The sequence below is a fragment of the Sphaerodactylus townsendi genome, linkage group LG01, assembly GCF_021028975.2.
Source record: "Sphaerodactylus townsendi isolate TG3544 linkage group LG01, MPM_Stown_v2.3, whole genome shotgun sequence".
Lineage (NCBI taxonomy): Eukaryota > Metazoa > Chordata > Lepidosauria > Squamata > Sphaerodactylidae > Sphaerodactylus > Sphaerodactylus townsendi.
Genome location: NC_059425.1, coordinates 34,941,115 through 34,963,255, shown reverse-complemented (window position 1 = coordinate 34,963,255; position 22,141 = coordinate 34,941,115). Strand labels below are relative to the sequence as shown.

Genomic DNA, 22,141 nt, shown 5'->3' with positions numbered 1-22,141 from the left:
TAGAGTGAGTCAGAAAGTCCCTGGTGCAAATGTCACCTCTGTCCTGAACTTGCCTTAAATATACCTCTACAGATTACTTCCAGACTTCTCAGGTTTCTTTCTGGAATAGACAGAATTTGTTACAGAGAACTGTTGTTACAGAGAATCCAGATGACATTGCCGCCTAACTGTTAGGCGGCAGTACCAGTGTTTGCTTCTGTCTGTGTTTTTAGACCATTTTTAGTGTCATCCTCCTTTCTTTCTCAAGTCATTGGGTGTCTTTAGATAAGTACTCAGTGTCTCCGACATCCTAACCAATTTCCCCCACACTAGTTAAGGCATGACTAGAGAACCTGAAAAATACCTGGTTCAGATTTCTGCTTTGAGCAACCTTCCCGTGAACCAGAATTCTGTTAAGAAAGCATCGTTTGGAATAAGAGAACCTGATTTATCAATCCCAAGGTAAATGCTTTGTAAATACATTCTGGGCACTGTTTTTGGCCCCATGAATTGTCCTTCAGGCTAAGGTTACCAGCCTCCAAGTGAGGCTTGGAGGTCTCCTGGAATTGCAACTGACCTTCAGACTGTAGAGCTCAGCTCCCCTAGAAGCTTCAGAGGGTAGACTGAATGACATGCCACAGAGTCTAGGATAAATGGAAGTCCTAGGATATCACAACGCTACTTCATGCACTAGTGTTTGCTTCTCTGTTTTTCTGGCCATTTTAAATGTGGTCCTCCTTTTCTCCCAAGTCACTGGGTGTCTTCAGATAAGCACCCAAATATTTATGTCCCACATCCTCTTTTTAATATGGGGACAATAATCCAAGATAATTCCTTGGATTATGGGGATAATGTGACGCACTTAATAGAGAGCTATAACAATGCCAAGTGTTATTATCTTGTGCCATTAAAGGAAAAAAACGAGTGCTTATCATGCTCTGTTTTCTTCATGTAATAGGAAGTGGAATATAAAAATAGCCCAAGAGATGTATACTTCCTCTTTTAAGGTGTACGTGTAAAAAAAATTAACCATTTTAACGATGTAACAGTCCTGATGCCTTTGCCCTATTTGTGCTGTGATGTTGCACATGCATTTTCTCTTGGAGCTGCCTTTCTTCATCCAGGTGAATAGGAAAACATGATAGGAATCTGCACGTGTGCCTTGTGCTGAAACGCTAGATATGCAAGGGAACACTGGCTGTTCCAGGGCTCTGAAAGCCGCTTTTAACAACCGGTTCACAGAACTCAACACAAAATTAGGTACCAGTTCTACTGAACTGGTGCAAAACAGGCTGAATCTTACCACTGTACTGGTCTACCTTTCAAGGCTGGCTGTTGAAAGGACTACAACACTGCAGCCAGAATATAAACTGCTATTATAAACTTCCAAGAATCCCCATAATTTGGAAGGGCAAAATAACAGCTACTGCCATTTTTTTCCTTGGAACATTTTTATTTGGGGGGGATAATTCTGTCCCAAGGACTATGCAGACTTGTAAGGCAATGGCAGACCACCCCATAAACAGAATCTGCCTAGTAAGCATCATGATGTGACATCACCCCATGGGTCAGTAATGAACAGGTACGTACACAGAGAGACCTTTACCTTTTTAATAAGCAAGGGTTTCCCCATGGAGGGAAGAAAATATTCTTGCATGCAAACTCAACCATAAAAATGAGATATGAACAAAATTATTAGAAGTGAGATCTGATAAAGGAATGTCTGTTAGACTTACAGGGCAGTGGAAAGCTTCTACACTGTATATTAGCAGTGTTCTCAATTTCAACTGCACAGTGATAAAATAGGTATAAAAATTGAGTACAGGAAGTATCACATCCCACTTGTTGTGTAGGCAGGACCACAATTATGACGCAAGTTTTTTTTTTTGGTGCTGTAATACTTTGATCTCATCAGAGCAACATTTTCTTAAGTGTGTTATTTAAAGTTCAGTCTTGCTGGGCTAAAATTTAAATAAAATGTCACTTAGTGTAGAATTTTGCGTGATCTAAAGAGGTCTATCTTTCCTTTTATGCCAGCAAAGATTAGCTGGTAGGACCCAACCGCTGTTGAACTGGGAGATTTGTGTTACATATGTAACTAGTGTTTTAGTTCTGTAAGTCATTGGCCCATTCTTCATGGAACACTTACCTCAGGCTCCTCACTGTGCAGTGGGCTTGATGTGGGGTCTCCTCGCATTTTTCGGTTTGTACAGTTTGTATGCTGAACTCTGCCAGTTCTCAGTTCCTGGTTCTCTTAACTCTGCCTGTCAGTTCCACCTTAAAAGCACAGATCTCATCACACCCAGTAGCCTCAAGACTGCTGGCTTTGTAAAAGTATTTAAATTGCTATTATATCAATATTGCTGTTATTGCAATTATATTGACATTCTGGCCCATCCCAAGAATGATACTCCCACCAAATGAAAGTGGCAAAGCACTTCCCTGGACCACAAGCTGCTGAAGAAGAGGACCATATGCTAGAACTCTACCCCACCCTTCTCCTCCACCCACCCACCCACCCAGACACACTCTCTCTCTTCCTACCACTGCTGCTGCCGCAGGAGAAAACAGGCTTGTTTGAAATAAAGTTTTAAATAGCCCTTCTGATCATCGGGGAGGGTAAAAGTAGAGCAGGAGAGGTGGAGTGGAGCCAAAAAGATGCCCTGCTTGTACTGTTTTTTGCAAAAGACATCTCTCTATTATTATATTGATATATCGATATGAGTGTTTAGAGAAGAAAAAAAGGAGCTAGCAACATAGAAGGGGAGGGAAGAGGCACAGATGGCAGTGCAAAGGAGTGGGAAGGGTGGAGCTAGGTAGGCTGGCCGTGGAAGGAGAGAAGATGTCCGTGGCAAAGCTGTGCTCACTTGCAAATCTGCCTGCTCTGGAGGCAAAGCAGATTAAAAGTCACGCTACAAGTGGTGTTGCTTATGCGGAGAGAATGAAAAGTGAAAGTGGGACTTGAGGAAAATATGTCCGTACAAGAAATCTTGCCTCAACAGACATCCGCCCCCATCACGCACCAGACTCTTTGTGTGTAATCAACTATAGAGCCTGCTAATAATAGTTTAAAAGACAATGAATATATTTGCTTTACATGGTTGTTAAGTACAGAGTTCCAGGTAGTAATCTTTGTGTATGTGTTCAACATTTATGTGTCCTGCTTCAACACTTGATTTGCAGCTGGTATTGGACATATAGACTTAAATAAATGACTTTGGTAAGAATTCTTAATTCCTCTCTCTGAGGGAATCTTTGGGAAACATTTCATTGTATGGGGTGTATTCTCTAGATAAGAAAGGCTATCAAGTCAGCTTGTGCTGGACTTCTTGAGACCCTGCAAGACTTCTTTTCTAAATTTAAGAGACATTCAGAGGTGGTTTACCTTTGCTTTCCTCTGCATAGCAACCTTGGACTTCCCTGCTGACCTCCCATCCAAGTACTAGCCAGGACCAAACTTGCTTAGCTTCTGAGATCTGATGAGTTTGGGCTAGCCTGGGTTATCCAGGCCAGGATTTGCATGGGGTATGGATCTCTTAAATAATCCTCAGCACCTTACCAGACTAAAGTTCCCATAATTCATTAGAGGAGTCATTGTTTTGTAGTGCGTGACATTGTTTTGTACATTGTACATTGTTTTGTAGTGCGGATTGGTCCAAAGTATATATATGTGTGTCTGTGTGTGTATTCTACTGAATGTGTTACAAAAGTAGTGGCTATCTATTTCTGTATCATGCAGAAGTTACCCTTTGATAACCTATGTTTCTGTGAATAGCCTCACCCAACCCTTGTCTAGGCAAGGTGAGTGGTGTCCTCCAGCACAGGAAGTATCATTTCCAGGGAAGTTGAACTCCAATATCTCTCTTTCTCTTTCTCTCTCTCTCAAGCATGAGTCCTCATATTCCAAATGTATTTGACTTTGCAGTGTCCCAAGAGCAGCTGCTGGCCATTGAAGAATATGACCTCAACGTGGTGAGGCTCTGCTTTCAAGGTTTCCTCCCTAACGAACATGGCAATTTCACCTTAGCACTTCCTCCAGTCATCTCAAACCCTGTTTACGACAATAGTGAGTATTTGTGGGCTGCATCGTTATTTAAAGCAAAGTCCGGAAATGGTGTTAGCTGCCCAGGTCCCTGCCTGAGCCTTGCCTCTCATTGGGTGCTTACATACTTGCATACATCACTTCTAAGTAAGGTTGCCAACCTAAGGTTGCCAACCTCCAGGAGGGACCTGGAGATCTCCCAAGGTTACATTTAGTCTCCGTACAACAGAAATCACTTCTCCAGGAAAACAAGGCTGCTTTAGAGGGTAGACTCTATGGCACTAAATCCCTCCTTCCCCAGACTTCACCCACATATCTCCAGGAATCTCCCAACCCAGAGTTGGCAACACAGCTATTAAGTCACATATTCAGCTCTTTCCCCACACTTCAAAAAGACCACTTAGGACGGTTATGACTATCCACTGCATCCCCATTGTGGGGAGATCCAGTGTTGTACAGTAGCTAGTGTTAATCTAAGTCTGGGAGAAGTCCAGGTTCAAATCTTCCATCAGCCATGGTGGAATTTGGTGATGTTGGGTCTGTCATACTCTCTGAGCCCCCTTCCCCCACAGTCTTGTTGTGAGGATAAAATGGAGGAGGAGAGAACCACAGGTGCCACTTGTAGTGCTTGAAGGAAATTATGAAAAAAACTGGCTTGGGTCCAGCTTATTCTTGCCTCCCCTTCTTACTGCATGCCCTTCTATGTGACACCTGGACACAGTGTTTGGGGAGATTTTGGGCTGCCATGGGATGAGGCAGTGGAGGAAGTTGTGTTCCGAGGAAAGGAAGTTGTGTTCCGTGGAAAAACTACGGTGTTTCTAAACCACTGCTTGCCCTGCCCCTCTCCCCAAAATGGCACACTGATCAAGACTGTTCTCTGCCTCTGCTGCATGTTGCAGTTCTTAAAGATTGGATTCGGCAGAGAGAAGAATTTCCATTAATGGAAGGTGGTGGAGTGTAAGGACTACAAGTCCCAACATGCAATAGTCTCCACCGGGATGCTGTAAGAGTGGGAACCTTCCGCAAATGAGAACCCAGGCCGGGAGAAGGGACTACAATGATTGGGCAGTACGAACATTTGATCATGCCTTAAATACTGGAACTGAGGGGGCAATCCTCAGTTCTAGCACTCTGTAACTAGGGCGATACAAATCAAGAAAGTTTTCCTGTTTAAGTTAACTTTGTCTGAGGCCGTTTCCGCACGGCCTTTTTATGGTGCCCTGGGAACGGTAAAAACGCCGTTCCCAGGGAGCCATTCGCACAGGCGGCGCTGCTGCTAAGCAGCAGCGCCGACCTGGCGTCGCTCCCCCTCCCCCAGGGAGGCGTCAAGCCGCCCTGAAAAACAACCCTTTAAAGGGTTGTTTTTCCCTCAACAGCGTGTTCCCGGTGGCGCGGTGCAAACAGGTGGCGCGGTGCAAACAGGGCAATCACTGGAACACGCTGTTTCCCTTCCCTGTTCGGACTCAATCTTTGTCCCGCGGCTGGTGCAAATAGGCGTGGGCGCTGCGCAAACAGTAATCGCTGGGAACATCGCTGTTTCTTTCAGCTCGATCATACTGGAAAGTCAGCCACACGCTGTCCTCCCCACCCCTGGATAGTCGGAGGGGCAGCGCGCATGGGCTTCGACGCCACGCAGGTCAATGACGGGACACAAGGTGGACGAAGGCGGCTCCGGCGCGGAGCCACCTGCCGCTTCGTCGGGCTTCTCCAGAGGCCGTCCGCATGCTTGCATGCGAACGGCCTCCGCCTCCACGCCGGCAGAATTCTGCCGGCGTGGCGGCGCCTCAACGGCCGTGCGGAAACAGCCTGAGTGTGTTCAGCCTTACATGGAGATTTTTTGCTGTCCCTCCCCCCATCAGATTTCTAACTCATAGGTTGTGCTGTTTCTTTGCGGTTCCTATCCCCCAGGAGTAGCCCTTTTGGGATGCAACAGAAGAAAGGAGATAGGGAAGTTTTATTTTATTGGTAAAAATCCCTTCCATTATTGGAAACCTCATCTATATTCATGCCCATGTATGGTAGCACTGATGGTAGTATATGTGTAAAGCATGAATAGAGAAGAGAGGTTCACTCCTCCACTCAGAAATTTAATTTCTGAGGGAATAATACTGCAACTTGAAAATCTATAGAGTGTATATGTATTAACAAAATCTGAAAAAAAAATCCCTTCTAATATCTCCTCAAAAGGCAAGATGCCATCAAGCGGAGGGAGTGGGAGGGGTGGCATGCAAGGGAAGGGGAGAGAGGGGAGGGAGGGGAAGTGAGTGTGGGGTGGCATGCAAGGAAGGGGAGGGAGAGGGAGGGACCCCGGCATCTGGACATGGCCCACCCACCCTATCGGAGGGGAGGGGAGGGGAGGGAGAGAGAGGGGTGACATGCAAGGGAAGGGGAAGGAGTGAGGGGTGGCATGCAAGGGAGGGGAGGAGTGCCATCCTAGGTAAATATGGACTTTTGGAGAGCCTGATTGCAAACAGAATGTCTACTTAGCCAAACTGTTAGGTTTATATGAGGTTTGTTTGCAAATGGAGTACCCAGTTATTCAAATGGAGTGCCCAGTTAACTAACACATAAGAGATCTGTGGTCAGAGTTCAGTTTTTGATGGGGCAGCCAGAGGCAGTGAATTTAGATTAAGATAATAATGCTGGCCTTTTCCCTGATGGAAGCCAAACACGCAGACACACACCTGGAACTGCTATGGTCCCTGCAGATACTTTTTTTTTCTGAAGAGAGTAAATAGCACTTCCATTCAGGGACACACATGATAGTGTCTTTGTGGCTGCCATGACTTCTGCCACCATTTTAAAGTCATGTAAAAATGCTGCAAGGCCTCCACCAGCAGCTGTTTCGGCATTTGAAAAGGTACAGGATGGGGAATGAGAGTGACCTGAGTGGGCCAGTTTACACTGGAAAAGAGATCAGTGAGAAAGGTTGAACATACCCCCAATAGTTTCTGATCTCTATGTCTTCCCCCCCCCCCCCCCCCACACACACACACTGACAGACACAGGCTGCTGTGAAGCATAGATATTTAAAGACATGGGAATATGGCTCTGAGAGAGAATTGTGTTGTTCTGGACAAACCACTATCTTTTCTCTCAACTCTGCTTTGACATACCTGTTGGCTCTTCCAACTGCTTGTATTGCAGTTAATAATAGCTATTTCTGCATCATCAGTCCTCCAAATAGCACACTTCCTAGCAAGACTTCCTCTTCCCCTTGCCTTGTATTTTAAAGTAAGATTTACAGTAAGGGTCCCTGTCTCCCCTAATCATTGCTTCCTGTTTCTGTCTAGGAGCTCCAAAATCAGCAGAACTGAGAATCTGCCGTGTGAACAAGAATTGCGGAACTGTGAAAGGAGCAGATGAAATTTTTCTTCTGTGTGACAAAGTTCAGAAAGGTAATTGGTTCCTCCTGTCTTCCTCCTGTCTTAGAGAAGAGAATCCACTCTGCAGTTGTTCATTGGTGCAAAATCAAAGGGATATTAATTGACTCATTGGCAGTAAAGTAGGATAAGGCATGACAGCAGATAAATTGCTGAGAGAGATTTCTGACATCTTTGGTCCGATTTCCTGCTCAATGCCTGTGCTGATCTCAGGTGCTCAAAACAAATGGACAAACAAGCAAAATGTGGCAAGAATTGAATTTGTTTTGTCAGAGACTCAGTCAGAACCAACTAATTTGTGCAATAGCTATGAGCATGTGGAATGTTTGCCCCATCACTTAAAAGTCCTGTGTATAAAAAAGCATACAAAAAGCAGATAGGTTCTAAAATCTCATGATGACAGATGTAATGGCAAGAAGCAGCCATCTGTGACTTCCCAGCACATGCACATAGTCATATGCTAACATCACATGGTATTATGACTTCATGTTTGCATTGGTTTAATCACCAATTAATCATTTAGAACTGGACTCAGTTGAATGGTGGGGACCAAGTATAATGGAGGGAGCTGCTGAGGTAAGGGCACAGTTGTTTAATTTTTTTTGAAGTTGTCTTGGTTATGATGAGCTACTACAATAAATGCAAAGCAACTGGGAAGGGCTTATTAGTAGAGTACAGGGTTTATATGCAGACAAACCCTTTCTCTCCTGTAAGGAGACTCAAAGGGGCTGACAATCTCCTTGCCCTTCCCCCCTCACAACAAACACCCTGTGAGGTGGGTGGGGCTGAGAGAAGAAGAAGAAGAGTTTGGAGAGGTCCGGAAAACTGTGACTAGTCCAAGGTCACCCAGCTGGCATGTGTTGGATTGCACAGGCTAATCTGAATTTCCCAGATAAGCCTCCACAGCTCAAGCGGTAGAGCAAGGAATCAAACCCGGTTCCTCCAGATTAGAATGCACCTGCTCTTAACCATGATACCACTTCTGCTCCTGGGAAAAAGGCATGAGATGAATGGTTAAGTCTCCCCAACAACTGTTGCCTTTGTTCAGGCTGAGGCTCGCAAAAGAAATACTTTGAGTGATGTGATTGTTGGTCTTGCAAATAAGATGTAATATGTGGTTCAAGATTCAGACCTGCTGCAAATATTGCCTTCCTGTATCTTAAAAGAGCAAAATGGCTGAACAGTGCCTCACGCATTTCTGAATATAAGCAGCTCCCAGGCCTCCAGTGTAGGGTTGCCAGCCTCCAGGTGTGGCCTGGGTATCTCCTGGAATCATTACTGATCTCCAGATGAGAGAAAATGGCTGTTTTGGAAAGTGGAGGCTGTGGGGTGTTTTTTTTTACCTCACTGGGATCCTCTTTCAAAAAATCTAGGATTTTCTCTCTGCAGGAAACCCTATGACCAGGGTCAGCTGGCCAGTGCAGTGTTTGAGAATGAAACTAACATTCCTGTAGCCACTGTGAACTGTTGATCATGGGAACCCTTTTGAATTCCTATATTTTGTGGTGAAGCTCCCCTGAGTGGCTGCTGCAACCCCCCTTTCCTCCAGCTGCAGTTAACTTCCAATACTTGATAACAGCAGAAAAAAAAGGGAGGAAGAAGCAAAATGTTGGCTTGGACTAGGCATGTGCAAGCTCAGCTTTGTGTGTGGCAGGGGGTTGCTTATGTTTGCTAATTTCTGTTCTTTGTTTTTCTGGGACCCAGATGATATAGAAGTCAGATTTTCCAATAATGAATGGGAAGCCAAGGGAATCTTCTCACAAGCTGATGTGCACCGCCAAGTAGCCATTGTCTTCAGGACCCCTCCCTTTTACAAAGACATCACCGAGCCAGTGACCGTGAAGATGCAGCTGCGGAGACCCTCAGATCAAGAAGTCAGCGACCCAATGGATTTCAGATACCTGCCAGAGGAAAAAGGTACAATTAGAGGAAGACGTGCTCCTGTAGACCCCCTAATAGAGGATTAAGCAATACTGAACTGAGTCTCAAGTTAATTAACACAAACTGAGCTTGATCATTCAGATTAACTGCTTCCTTACGTTTGCACAGCACCAGCTATATATTAGGGATGTAAGCTGCTTGGATCCCATAGTGGAGAAAACTGGGCTAAAAATTAAGTGAATAAATCTAGCTAAAGATGGGAGGCAGATAAAAGATAGGTTGGTGACTAGCCAAGAAGGTGAGAATGAGGCTGGGAAAAGGGAGATGATATGAGGTTGCCAGGAGAAGGGAAAGAGGAAATAACGCGGGAGGAGAGTCGAGGGGAAAGAAGACCTCCCCAAGATCTTCAGGGTTCTTTAGCATCCAGCACCACACAACTGGACCATAGTATTTTTAAGCAGAGGCTGATCATGGGGAAGAGGGAAGCCTGAAGACAAAAGGACAGATAAATGTAGGTTGGCTGTTGTGTGGAAAGGAAAGAAGGAAGCAGGAAAAGGTAGGAGGCTGCGTGGGCTTTCAGGAAAGGGAAACCGAAAATAGTGGGGGAGGGGGGAGTGAGATGCCTCCCACAAGCAGATTCCCACTTGTAGAATATAATCTTGCATCTAGGTGTACATGCTTGTTTATGGAGTTTAGCCATCATGGCTACCTGCAATTTCTGAAAGTTTAGCCATCATGGTTGCCTGCACTTTCTGAAAAGCATACATATGTAGTATGCTTTTTAAAGCATGCTTAGGCATTTAAACAGTGCAGTCCTTTGCACAATTAGTCAAGTCTAAACTTAGGCTGGAGTAATTAATCATAAATGTGTACTGTATGTTTGCAAATCATACCCTAAAATGAGAAATATTCATCCTGAAGATACTTAGAGAGCCAGCATGGCATGGTGATTAGGTGGACTCTAACCTGGAGAACCAGATTTGTTTCCCCACTCCTACATTCCTGCTGAGTGACCTTGGGCTAGTCCAGGGGTAGGGAACCTGCGGCTCTCCAGATGTTCAAGAACTACAATTCCCATCAGCCTCTGTCAGCATGGCCAATTGGCCATGCTGGTAGGGGCTGATGGGAATTGTAGTTCCTGAACATCTGGAGAGCCGCAGGTTCCCTACCCCTGGGCTAGTCACAGTTCTCGTTTAACTCTCAGTCCCACCTACGTTACTAGGTGTCTGATGTGGAGAGAGGAAGGGAAAGGAGTTTGTAATCCCCTTTGAGTCTCCTTACAGGAGAGAAAGGCAGGGTATAAATCCAAACTCACTCTTTTTCACTTATACAATATAGTTTTGTACCTAGACTGATAAAACTTATATCACATTTGAAAAGTTCCTCTTATGTTGCTTTAAAAGGAGAAGTTACAGTCTAATAGTACTTAATTCAGAATAGATCTTTGTCCTTGGACTTCCAAGTTTACATCATATTCGGCAACTCTCTCCTCAGCTGTTATAAAAATATCTCTGCTAAGAGAGAAGTTGCAATCAATAATTATTTTATGAGCATGAACAATTAGGTATGTTCATTGGCATTCTCATTTTCTGCCTGCATTTTTGGATTAACATATGTGATAAAAGCCAGCATAGTGTAGTAGTCAAGAGCGATAGATTATAATCTGGAAAAGCAGTTTGATTCCCAGCTCCTTCACATGAAGCCTGCTGGGTGACCTTGGGCTAGTCACAGTTCTCTGAGAACTCTCTCAGCCCCACCTACCTTACAAAGTGCCTGTTGTGGGGAGGAAGTGGGGAGGCAATTGTAAGCCACTTTGATACTTCTTATAATAGAGAAACGCAGGGTATAAAAACCAACTCTTTTTCTGAATTGTAGTATTTTTATTGTTAAATCAGGAGATATTCGTATTTTATACATTGATCTAGTATGATTGAACATTTGTCTATGCCTTTGGATCTCCTAATGAATTCTTTCTTGAATGGGGGGGGGGATTGTGGCTCAGTGATAAGAGTGCCTGAAGGTCACACGTTCAAACCCCAGCTTTTCCAAAGGATCAGATGGAAGGTGGTAGCTTGCCGGAAGCCTATAACGCTTTCTTTTAGGTACCAGGTCAAAACATTTGTGTTTGCCCAGGCTTTTAATTAAGGGGTTGAACTTTTAATATTATTTTAGTCTGGAAGCTGTTATTTTAAGCTGTCAGAGTTTTGTTTTTGTGCTGAACTGGGTTTAGCCTGCTTGGTGTGTAGTGGTTAAGAGCAATGGACTCTAATCTGGAGTGGGTTTGATTCCCCACTCCTCCGCCTGAGTGGCTAACTTTAAACTGGTGAACTGGATTTGCTTTCCCACTGCCACACGTGAAGCCTGCCGAGTGGCCTTGTGCTAGTCACATCTGTCTCTAAACTTTCTCAATCCCACCTACCTCACAAGATGTCTGTTGCAGAGAGTGGAAGGGAAGGAGAGTTTGTAAGCCTCTTTGAGACTTCTTATGGTTGAGAAAAGCAGGGTATAAATCCAGCGAGTGTGGTGGAGGGGGGAGAGAGGGAGGTGTCCACTGGCCAACTGACAACCCCATCCAAAGTGTGTGGGGGAGAAATCTGCTAGTGTGAGCAGCCCATGGCTGTGTCAGTGGATTTACCCTCCCCAGGTCACTTGTCCCTAAGTGAATTTGCCAGCTGTGGGAATGGCAGGCCACCATGACCAAGCACCTGTCCCATTGGATTGGGACTGCCCATCTTAACTGTGTGCATTAAGCTGCTTGAAAAAAATAAATTTGCTTGTGTGGTTAAAGATGACTGAGTGTACATGGATACCATTTCACACGAGCAGATGTGGAGTGGATTCAATTCAAGCTGTGGGATTCAAATAATTTACAACTGGTTGTTTACAAGTACCATTTTACAACCAGTTCTGCCAAAATGGTGCAAACCTGCTGAATCCCACCACTGAGTGGATCGCTTTCTCATCAGTAGTTGAACTCTGGGAGTAACATGAATTGGGCTATAGAGAGTCCAGTGGACACTTGGATAGCACTCAAAGCATGGGCTCTGTCATTCTGTTAACATTCCCAGGATTGGTTTGTAGGGTATGTGGCTGTGAGTTGAACTGCTTGATTATGAGTATTAATGCCATTTTATCTACCTCCTTTTTAGATCCGTATGGCAATAAGGCAAAAAGACAGAGGTCCACAATGGCTTTACAGAAGCTCATACAAGATTGTGGTAAGGATAATCTTCTCCCACCTTGTTGTTCTGAAGCTAGCAAAATACTCATGACCTGGGACACATTTAGAGGGAGGCCTTGTACGTTGCAAAAACAAAGTTAAATGGCAAATCTCTGTGGGATCACTGTCCATTCTGTGTCAAGGGAAGATGGGCATACCCTAGGATAGCAGCTTTTCCCTACAGGAATAAATGGTACCCAGACATTTACCAATTAGTACCTTGGAGACAACATAAATTCTAAGCTGCTGACGGTGACCATTCACATTCAAGCCTGCTTCTGTCTACTCAGGCCAGTTCTTGATGCTGTTCCTTGGTCATGAAGGCAACCAAGATGTGTATGATGATGGATCTGTTTGTTTCAAAAGGCATGAGTACACTAACATCTTTTCCCCCTGGTAGATCAAAGTGTATGTGAGAGGTCTAAAGCTGTTGCTTTCCAAACTGCTGCCGCTGAAGGAAAGATTATTAAAAAAGGTAATTTCTCCTCAGTTCTTTAAATATTCACCAACCTCATTCACTTGCTTGGCTCTGTTTCTCCATACATTGTAGAGCAAATGTAAAAAAGAAAAAACTAATAAACAATTGAAAAAAGGAAGGTAGGCTTATTTGTGCATTTCATCTGAGGTGATGGCAGGAAAGTCAATGAATCACCTGTTTATAATTAAAGACTCTGGCCTCAATTAAACTGTAGGCACAGCTAAGCAATGTGCACCACCTGACAATCATAGTAGCTTCATTTTTACTACACTACTACTATGGTTTTCCGATCTCCTGTTGGGGACAAGAGAGCCCCTGCTGTCAGTGGATGCTTCCCCACCACTTCCTGACATCACTTCTGGTGCATCTAGAAATGACATCAGTGCAACCTCAAGAATGTCCCTGGCATCCCACGGCATTGCACTGACATAACTTCTGGGTGCATACGGAGTAACATTAGCACATTGTTGGCAACATCATTACATTACTGCCCCCCCACCCCTCAGTAAATGACCTGCCAATTGCTGCAGGGAGGGGCTGGCAACTCTGACTGCAGTGGTCATCTGTTCCCAGAGATGGGCTAGACTTAGGGTGAATTAGATTTGTTCAGACTTCTATTTCCCACTGATAAAGATGTTATTTGGTGAAAATAGTTTTCAGGTGGCAGATTAGTTTGCAGCTAAGTTACAGATCCACAGAGTTGTTCTTCTTCTGAGCTTACATAGGGTAGTGAAGTGGATATGCCATCTTCATATACAAATGACAAGCAAACCATGTCGAAGTGTAGCATTATGGCAGTGCTTGTCATGGCATTAGTATCTGCAGTACAGTTACTTAAAAATAATATCCAGACACGGATCACTCAAAAATCTATTTTATCAGAAGCAAGACCAGGTTTTCTGTGTATCCTGGCTTCTATGAGTTAGCCAGCATGGTGTAATGGTTAAGCGCAGCGGACTCCAATTTGGAGAATTGGGTTTGATTCTCCACACCTCCACATGAGCGGCAGACTCTTATCTGGTGAACTGGATTTATTTCACCACTCCTCCACAGGAAGCCTGTGGTTTTCAGGAAGGTTTTTGGTGCTGAACGAGATACCTAAAAACTAGGATGTTTAATATTTTTAAAACAGGTTAATATTTGGTTGACTAGGCCAAATTGTGACTTGGCCTAGTTACAATTCTGTCAGAACTCTCTCAACCCTACCTACCTCACAAGGTATCAGTTGTGGAGAGAGGGAGGAAAAAGCAGTTTGTAACCCGCTTTGTAAATCCAAACTGTTTTTCCTCTTCTTAATATCTTAGTGGGGATCTGAAACCAGGTCTTCCCTTTTCAATACTTTTAACACTGCAACAATGGCTCTCATCATGTAACAAAGTGGGAGGACAGAATGGGCAGAGGAATGGTAATGGAAGAGTTAAGATCTAAATGGTTCATTAAAATAAATATGGAAAATAATCAGGTCTACCGATCAGTAGCCTCTGATAACCAAGTTTGGCTCTTTGTTCTGTCTTATGCATTTTAGAGCCTAAAACAGATATATAAAGAAGTTACACTTCCTTTTTAAGTAAAATTGTTTCTGAACAATGAGCCTGCTTTTCAGTAAAGCTATGTATGTCTTAATTCAGGCCTTTTAAAACTTTATGTCACCTTTCCGTTGAAAATGACATGGTGTTATCTGATGCTCTCTGTTTTGTTCTCACGTATGCCTTGCCTTATCTAAGTATCATTAACACTTTCTGTTTCCCCTGCAGAACTGAATATGTATCAATCCCAAATTGAAACTGTGGTTCCAGTGCAGAATGCATCTGTGAACAGATCTCCAGTACTGTCATACTATTCTCAACCAATGAGCAATTCAAATGGGTGCCCAGCTCCAGCCCTGCAGATGACAGAGTCCTTTAAGCAGGATGCAGCTCTTTCCCCATGCTGGCGTTCTTCCTCTGCAATTCAGCCAGTCAACATGATGGTGGATCCCTTGCATCCTAGGACACAGAATGGGAGTGCAGCCTCCACAGGGCAGGAAAATGGCAACAACTGGGCCAATCAAACAGGTGTATACAGAGGATATTTTGATGCAACAAATAGCCAAAGGTCATCACCGTTATCAGTTTCCCCACAAGATATTTTGAATGTCTCTGGGACTGTCGCTCACCAATCTGTTCAGCATGTGAATATCCCACTATCCGATGGTGTTAACATGGAGATGGAGGATCCTAGATGTTCAAGCGTAACGCTGGAGTCCCTCACTCAAGTTTTAAATCCAAGCAATCACAGGAAACTAGGCCAGACAGCATCACATGCCAGTGCATCAGTAGCTGCTTCTTGTAATATGTCTTTGAGTTCCATGTCCAGTGCATTTGAACGAAATTCCTACCAATTTCTGAACAGCCTTGATAAATCAAGCCTACCCAGCAACCCCAATCTTCAGAATCAAGTAAATGGTCCAAGTAACCAGTATTTCAGTCCATACATTGGCCAAGACGAGCTCCTTAACTCCTTTGGAGACCACTTTGATGCCATGCTTTAAAACTTAAGGAATTCAGGTTGCCAGTGATTTATCTAAATAGAAGTATTAATTTTTCCACCTAAGTGCTGTGATGATGTAGTAATCCACCTCTGGTTTGTAGTATTAAAAGAAAAGAAAATGATTTTTAGGATTACACAGTGAAGAAAAACTAAGTTAAGGAGTCATGTTTGGGAAGAAAACCTGGGAGAGTGGAACAGTTTTTAACCTTGTTTTTGTAAAAAGTAATGTTTGTGTTCTTGTGCTGCTGCAGGAAATTGTTGGAAAGGCAGGTGACAGTTTCTGTTCTAAGACTAGACCGTATTCAAGTAACCCAGTGAACACCTGTGATTGTTTCAATTGTAATTTAAACTTAGGGTTTTTTGCGTCTTGAAAAATTCCATTGAGGAACTGAATGTGGATTGAAAGTGCATTATTCAGCATGTGTGAAAGCACATAATGTTTCAGGAGCTCTTGTGCCTCTCAAGCAAGTGTTAATCATGTTCCACAACTTTGAGACCCAGATAAGGATGTGCAAACTCCATCTGCATGGAAAGATTTGTGCAGCCTTTTCTCAGAGTCTGGATGGGCAGGAGCTGTGGCCTGTACACTTCCAAGTAGCTAAATGTGGTCCCCGCCTCCTGACATTTGAATGAGATCCAAATTCCATTTAACTGTTATATTTAACTGTTATATATGTGTGTATTTTATACATGTTCACTCATTTCAGAAGGAACATGTTGGAGTTTTGGCTTCTGGTTTATGTTGTTTAGAGTCACCAGACCTGCATGTGCTCTGAACAAATGGCATATGTTCAGTGGTGGGATCCAAAAATTTTAATAACAGGTTCCGATGGTGGTGGGATTCAAACAGTGGCACCGCCGCACACACGCACCTCCAGTCCCTATTGGGCAGGGAGGTTGCTTTAGTAACCCCTTCTCGGCACTCAGAAAAAATTAGTAACCACTTCTAGAGAAGTGGTGAGAACTGGTTGGATCCCACCTCTGCATATATTTCATTCTATAAAACTGTGAGGCAGGTTTCTTTCAAATAAGAAGGTACTCATCAGTTCAAAATGTTACTGCTGAGATGAGTTCTTATTCTTAGTGTGTTGGCCACATGGACTCCTTGTTCATTGGGCATTATGTAGTTAAAGCAACTAGATCAGGGGTCTGCAACCTGCGGATCTCCAGATGTTCATAGACTACAATTTGTAGTACATGTTCATGGACTACATGGGATTTGTAGTCCATGAACATCTGGAGAGCCGCAGGTTGCAGACCCCTGAACTAGATTAAGATTCTGAAGGCTATGGATTCAAAGATGCATCTGTAGCACAGGGACAATAGATCCATGTGTGTGAGGGAACCAAAGTTTATGAGACGTTTCACATTCAGACCAAATGTCACTTAAAAGCTATTCCACTCGTTCAGCATTTATACGTTGTCATTTATGTTTGCTACTTGTAACCCTTCTGTTCTTCATTCACTGAAAACATTCAGATATTCTGTTGGTTACCTCTCACTGCAGGGCAATATATATGTATATGTGATAGTTTTGAAATAGGAGAGTGACCTTTTCCACCTGTAAAGGGTTGTATAAAGTGGTTTTGTGAAAACTGTCCCTCATGATGATGTTTCAAATGGTCATATCCTGAAACACTCCTTTCACTGTTTTTCACGGCAGGGAAAAATATCCTTTTACTATTTTATTATTAAGAGGAAATGTCATCTTAATCACTGTATCACTTCATGACTAGATGCTCTGAATTTTTTTAAATTACTCATTACCTGTGTGTGGAGTGTTTTTAAAGCTTCCTTCTCCCCAGTTAAGTACTTCATATCTTGTTGACAGTTATATATTTTCTTGTTTGCTTTTAGGCGAATCTACATTTAGAAAATGGTAATGACTATGTCATTGTGTATAGTTTTATTAAAAACCAAGTAATATCTTCTTTAAATGCTTGGATTTTTAAAGTTTGCAGGATTCTCATTTTGAGGCAAAAACTTGTCACAAATTGGGCATTAGAAATGTAAAATTTCCAGGGAAACACAAATTTGGGGGAAATTTTAAATATATGCAACACTTATCAAACCGGAAGTAATTTCATTGCATAAAATACATCATGCATCACTTACTGGTCAAATTGCAATATTTGACATTTATGGAATGTAAAAGTTATACATGCTTTTGTTTTTTAAAATCAAAATTGCAAATTTGTCTAAATCTTGAAAGAAAACTGCAAGCTGATGCACTATGTGCTATTTGAGTGCTTCAATTGTAAACTTGCTATCTAGTCAGACAGAGCTCAGTTGTCAGTGAGAGTTCCCATCTATAAATTTTCTTCTGTATTTTAGAAGGCAAGAATATTGAGCAGCTGTGCTGATTCAGAACAGTGGGCCACCTAGTGCAGTATCCTGTTTCACACAAATGCCTCCAGAAGGCCAGTCCCATGGGAAGCCCCCTCAGCCCAGTGATAGCCAATTTTTACATGGAACATTTTGAGAAACAAGCCCTCAAACCAGCACCCAGGAAACCCGCAACTTTGTTCCGATTTGTGGATGACACTTTGACAATCTGGAGCCATGATGAGGAGGAACTGCTGAATTTTCTGAAGCACCTTAACAGTATCCATTCAAACATACAATTTACCATGGAAACTAAAAAAAAGGGAAACTGCCTTTTTTAGATGTCTTGGTCTTTCGCAGACGCAACCACCAATTGGACCCAGTGGCAAAGCTCCCAGGGGGCGGGGGGGCCACGCAACGCACTGGGCGCACGGATTTGGGTCACGTGGGGAGGGCGTAAAATCCCCAACCCCTCCCCCTTTCCCACGCCCCCCCCCACCGCGCCCCCCCCCCCACTTACTTTAGAAAACCAAGCAGGCTGCAGAACAGGCCTTCCTGTTCTGGTGGGAACTACATTTCCCAGGGTCTCCTGGGAAATGTAATTCCCACCAGAACAGGAAGGCCTGTTCTGCAGCCTGCTTGGTTTCCTAAAGTAAGTGGGAGTGGGCGCCATGGGGCGGGGGGGCGCTGCAGGGGCGAAAAATCCAGAGTGCGCACCAGGCGCACTCTGGCTCAGCTATGCCTCTAATTAGGCCACACAGTTTACAGAAAACCGACACACACAGACTGGTATCTGCATAAAAACTCCATCATCCACAACAGAAAAGGCATAATCAAAACTCTGACAGACCATGCAAAATGAATTTGTGAACCTCATCTCCTCCCTGATGAAATCAACCATCTAGACTGGGCTCTGCAGGCTAATGGCTACTCCACAACCAAAATCAGAAGAGCTTTAAGACCAAGAGAAACCCAGAGGACTGAGGAGAAACAGCCCACCACCGGAAAAATATTTCTACCATACATCAAGGGAATCACAGATCAAATAGGGAAACTGATGAAAAAGCATTACCTACAAACCATCTTCAAACCCACCAGGAAAATACAGCAAATGCTACGCTCAGCAAAGGACAAGAGAGACCCCCTCACTTCTGCAGGAGTATATCACATACCATACCCTGTAGCTGTGGAAAGATCTATATAGGAACCACAAAATGCAGCATTCAGACCCATATTAAGGAACACGAAAGACACTGTCGGCTTAACCACCCTGAAAATCTGCAGTTGCGCAGAGACATGGTGTTAAAACAAAAACTGGACATGTATTTTTATTTGAGAACGGTCTGGACAATTCAGAAGCGTACTATGTCAGACTGCACAGAAAGGCCATTGAAATTCACAAACACCAGGACAACTTCAATAAGAAAGAAGAGACGTTAAAAATTAGCAAAGCGTGGCTCCCAGTACTTAAAAAATGGACTGAGAACCCCACCCACAATACAATGCACTCAACCACATCTTTGCATAGCAAGTTCCACCCAAACACTTAATCATTGGCTCCCCACCTTGGGATATGGACAATATACCACACTAAACTTTCCCTTCTCACTTAGACACAGTGTGAAACAGACTTTTCCCTGTGATACACCTCTGAAGATGCTAGCCACAGATGCAGGTGAAACGTTAGGAACAGCATCCACCAGACCACGGCCACACAGCCCGGAAAACCCACCAGAACCAGTTGATTCCGGCTGTGAAAGCCTTCGACAATACATTAAACATGATTCATAATATTGAAGGTAGGGAACAAGTAGTAACTCATAACTAGCAAACTAGCAAGTAGTAACTCATAACTAGCAAAGTACTGGTGGTTAGTTTAAATGCAAGGCAGGCAAAAGGAATTAGCTCTGTTTGCCAGGGACAGGGTGGCTCCTTTAGATGTTCTGGCAAGGACTTAACTGTATGAGTGGAATGTTGATGAATGCTTCTTACATGCCAGCTGACAATCAAAACAAACTTTAAGTCCCTTTTTGTATCCTTAAGAAATGTGTAATAGTACAGTCCTTCCCTTGTTAGCAATATAAGCAACTACTAATGGTCACACAACCAGCACTGGAGCTATAATAACTGTTAAAGTTCTCATTATTAATGTTTAAATATTATGGTGTTTTTATTGTGATTTTCAATATATTTTTATTGTAAATAAATTCTTTTTGGAGCAAAGTGTGTGTGTGTTAAACTGACCTTATTGTGTTATTTTGTTTACATCTTTTCTTTATCACAGATTCCAACAAAGCACAATTTAAACTGCTTTTCAGTTCTTACTGTTTTTAAATTTATGAGATAAAATAAGGGATGTTTTCATATTTTTCATCTCTGTCTTTTTGCCCCCAAAATCTTTTATTTCAATTTCATTTCCCCTCTGAGTAAATCAAGCCAGGGACTTAAGCCCTTTCCTTACTGGACACATTCACACACCATGCTTGACAGTTTCACTATTAAAGTTGTTTCCCAAGGACTCAGTGTCCTTCTGAGGCGGATTCTGCATGGGCCAAAAACAGAGGTGTGAAAATGGTTTAAAATGGTGTAAAAGGTTTTACACCGTTTTCACACTGCTGTTTTTGGCCATGCAGAATCTGCCTGAGACTTCTTAACAAAACAAAAAAACCCATCATGGCTCAGCTGTGTTGGATTAGCCAGATTTGCCTGAGTCCCCGTGGTGGGACCATTCCCTGGTTTGCCCATAGCCAATAAGAGTTGCCTACTGCGTTGGGAAATACCTGGAGATTTTGGAGGTGCAGCCTGGGGAGGGAGGGGTTTGGAAAGGGGCATAATGCCATGGAATTTTTTGTCTGTTTCTTTACAGGCCACCCTGCCTCAGAAGGGCTCAGAGTGGTTTACATCAGATACTCAATAAAACCAATAGAATACCCATCAACATACCTCAGCACCATTCTAAAATCTGAGTGCTAATAACATCAACCTAACCTTCCATACAGTACTAACTATATCAAAAGGGATGGGGAAGGAGGAAGAGGAGGAAACCCACCCTCCAAAACAGCCATTTTCTCAGGGGAACTGGAGAACTTGGTTCTGATTCCACAAGATCTCCAGACCCCACCTAGAGGCTGGCAAACCTATAATACATGACCCTGTGGATCTACCAAGTCCTAGGCCGTTTCCGCATGGCCACCTCGCGCCCCCACGCTGGCAAGAGTTCTGGCGGCGTGGGGGCGGAAGCCCGCTTCTGCGCATAGCGTCCGAGCAGGCAATGGAAAGGCCGCTTCTTCAGCTCCTCCGTCCGACTCACGATGTCCTCGTCGTGGAATGCTAGCCGTCAAAGCCCCGCCCACTTGCGCTCCGACCCCTGGAGGTCGGAGGACGAATGATGGCGTGGCTGTATCGGCCAGCAGGCGACGACGAGGACATCGTGAGTCCGACGGAGGAGGGAGACAGCGTCTTCCCGGTGGCACGGTTCGCACCGCGCCGCCGGGAAGACGCTTCCTCCCCAACAACAACCCTTTAAAGGGTTGTTGTTTAGGGCAGCCTGACGGCGCCCTGGGGGAACGGAAATTGAGTCGAATTAGCCGCTGCTGCGTATTGCAATGGCGTTTTTACCGCCGCCAGGCCGTCGTTTATGGGCCGTGCGGAAACGGCCCTAGTTAATATACAGCAATACAGAACTTGCAAGTTGCTTGTGCTATACAAAAATGTGAACAGTGAAGCACTGTCTCACAATTGATGGCCATAGTAAACAACACCAGAACAGCTCTACAGTGACACCTTCAGGTCTTTGCAATGTACTCACAGCAATATACAGGGACAACCAATGTTACATTATTGCAGCAAAAAGAAAAAAATTGTGGTCCCATAAAGGGTAACATTCACTATGATGTCAGCTTTTGTAAGATACAGGCTGCCTGTTTTGGAGCTTTGTGATTCCCTGAAGGACTGAGTTGAGCATCTCATACTTGTTTTACATGTTATACTTGGCTTATTGTGACCACTCGGGCCTGGATAGCCCAGGCTAGCTTGATTTTGTCAGATCTCAGAAGTGAAAGCAGGGATGACTCTAGCAAGTATTTGGATGGGAGACCCCAAAGAAATGCCAGAGTCGTCACAAGAAATGGTCAGTTCTGAATATCCAGTGCCTTGAAAATCCCACCTGGGTCACCATCAGTCAAATGTGATTTGATGCAAAAAAAAAAAGACCACTCCAGCAACCATCTTACAAACCAATTCCTGGTTCTTCCTCCCAGATTCCAACAGAAGGCAGTTTGCCTCTCCTCCAAACATTATTTTTT

General features: G+C 43.8%; 1 protein-coding gene across 1 annotated transcript in view; it reads left to right on the top strand.

Moving 5' to 3' along the window:
• Positions 1-16,643, top strand: part of REL (REL proto-oncogene, NF-kB subunit) — a 48,844-nt gene extending 32,201 nt beyond the window's left edge. Inside the window, exons 7-13 of the mRNA XM_048507587.1 lie at positions 2,814-2,823; positions 3,916-4,045; positions 7,315-7,419; positions 9,109-9,321; positions 12,435-12,503; positions 12,906-12,980; positions 14,738-16,643. Coding sequence (XP_048363544.1) covers positions 2,814-2,823; positions 3,916-4,045; positions 7,315-7,419; positions 9,109-9,321; positions 12,435-12,503; positions 12,906-12,980; positions 14,738-15,513 — 1,378 coding nt within the window. The 3' untranslated portion in view covers positions 15,514-16,643. The remainder of the gene's footprint in view (positions 1-2,813; positions 2,824-3,915; positions 4,046-7,314; positions 7,420-9,108; positions 9,322-12,434; positions 12,504-12,905; positions 12,981-14,737) is intronic.
• The last annotated feature ends 5,498 nt before the right edge of the window (positions 16,644-22,141 follow it).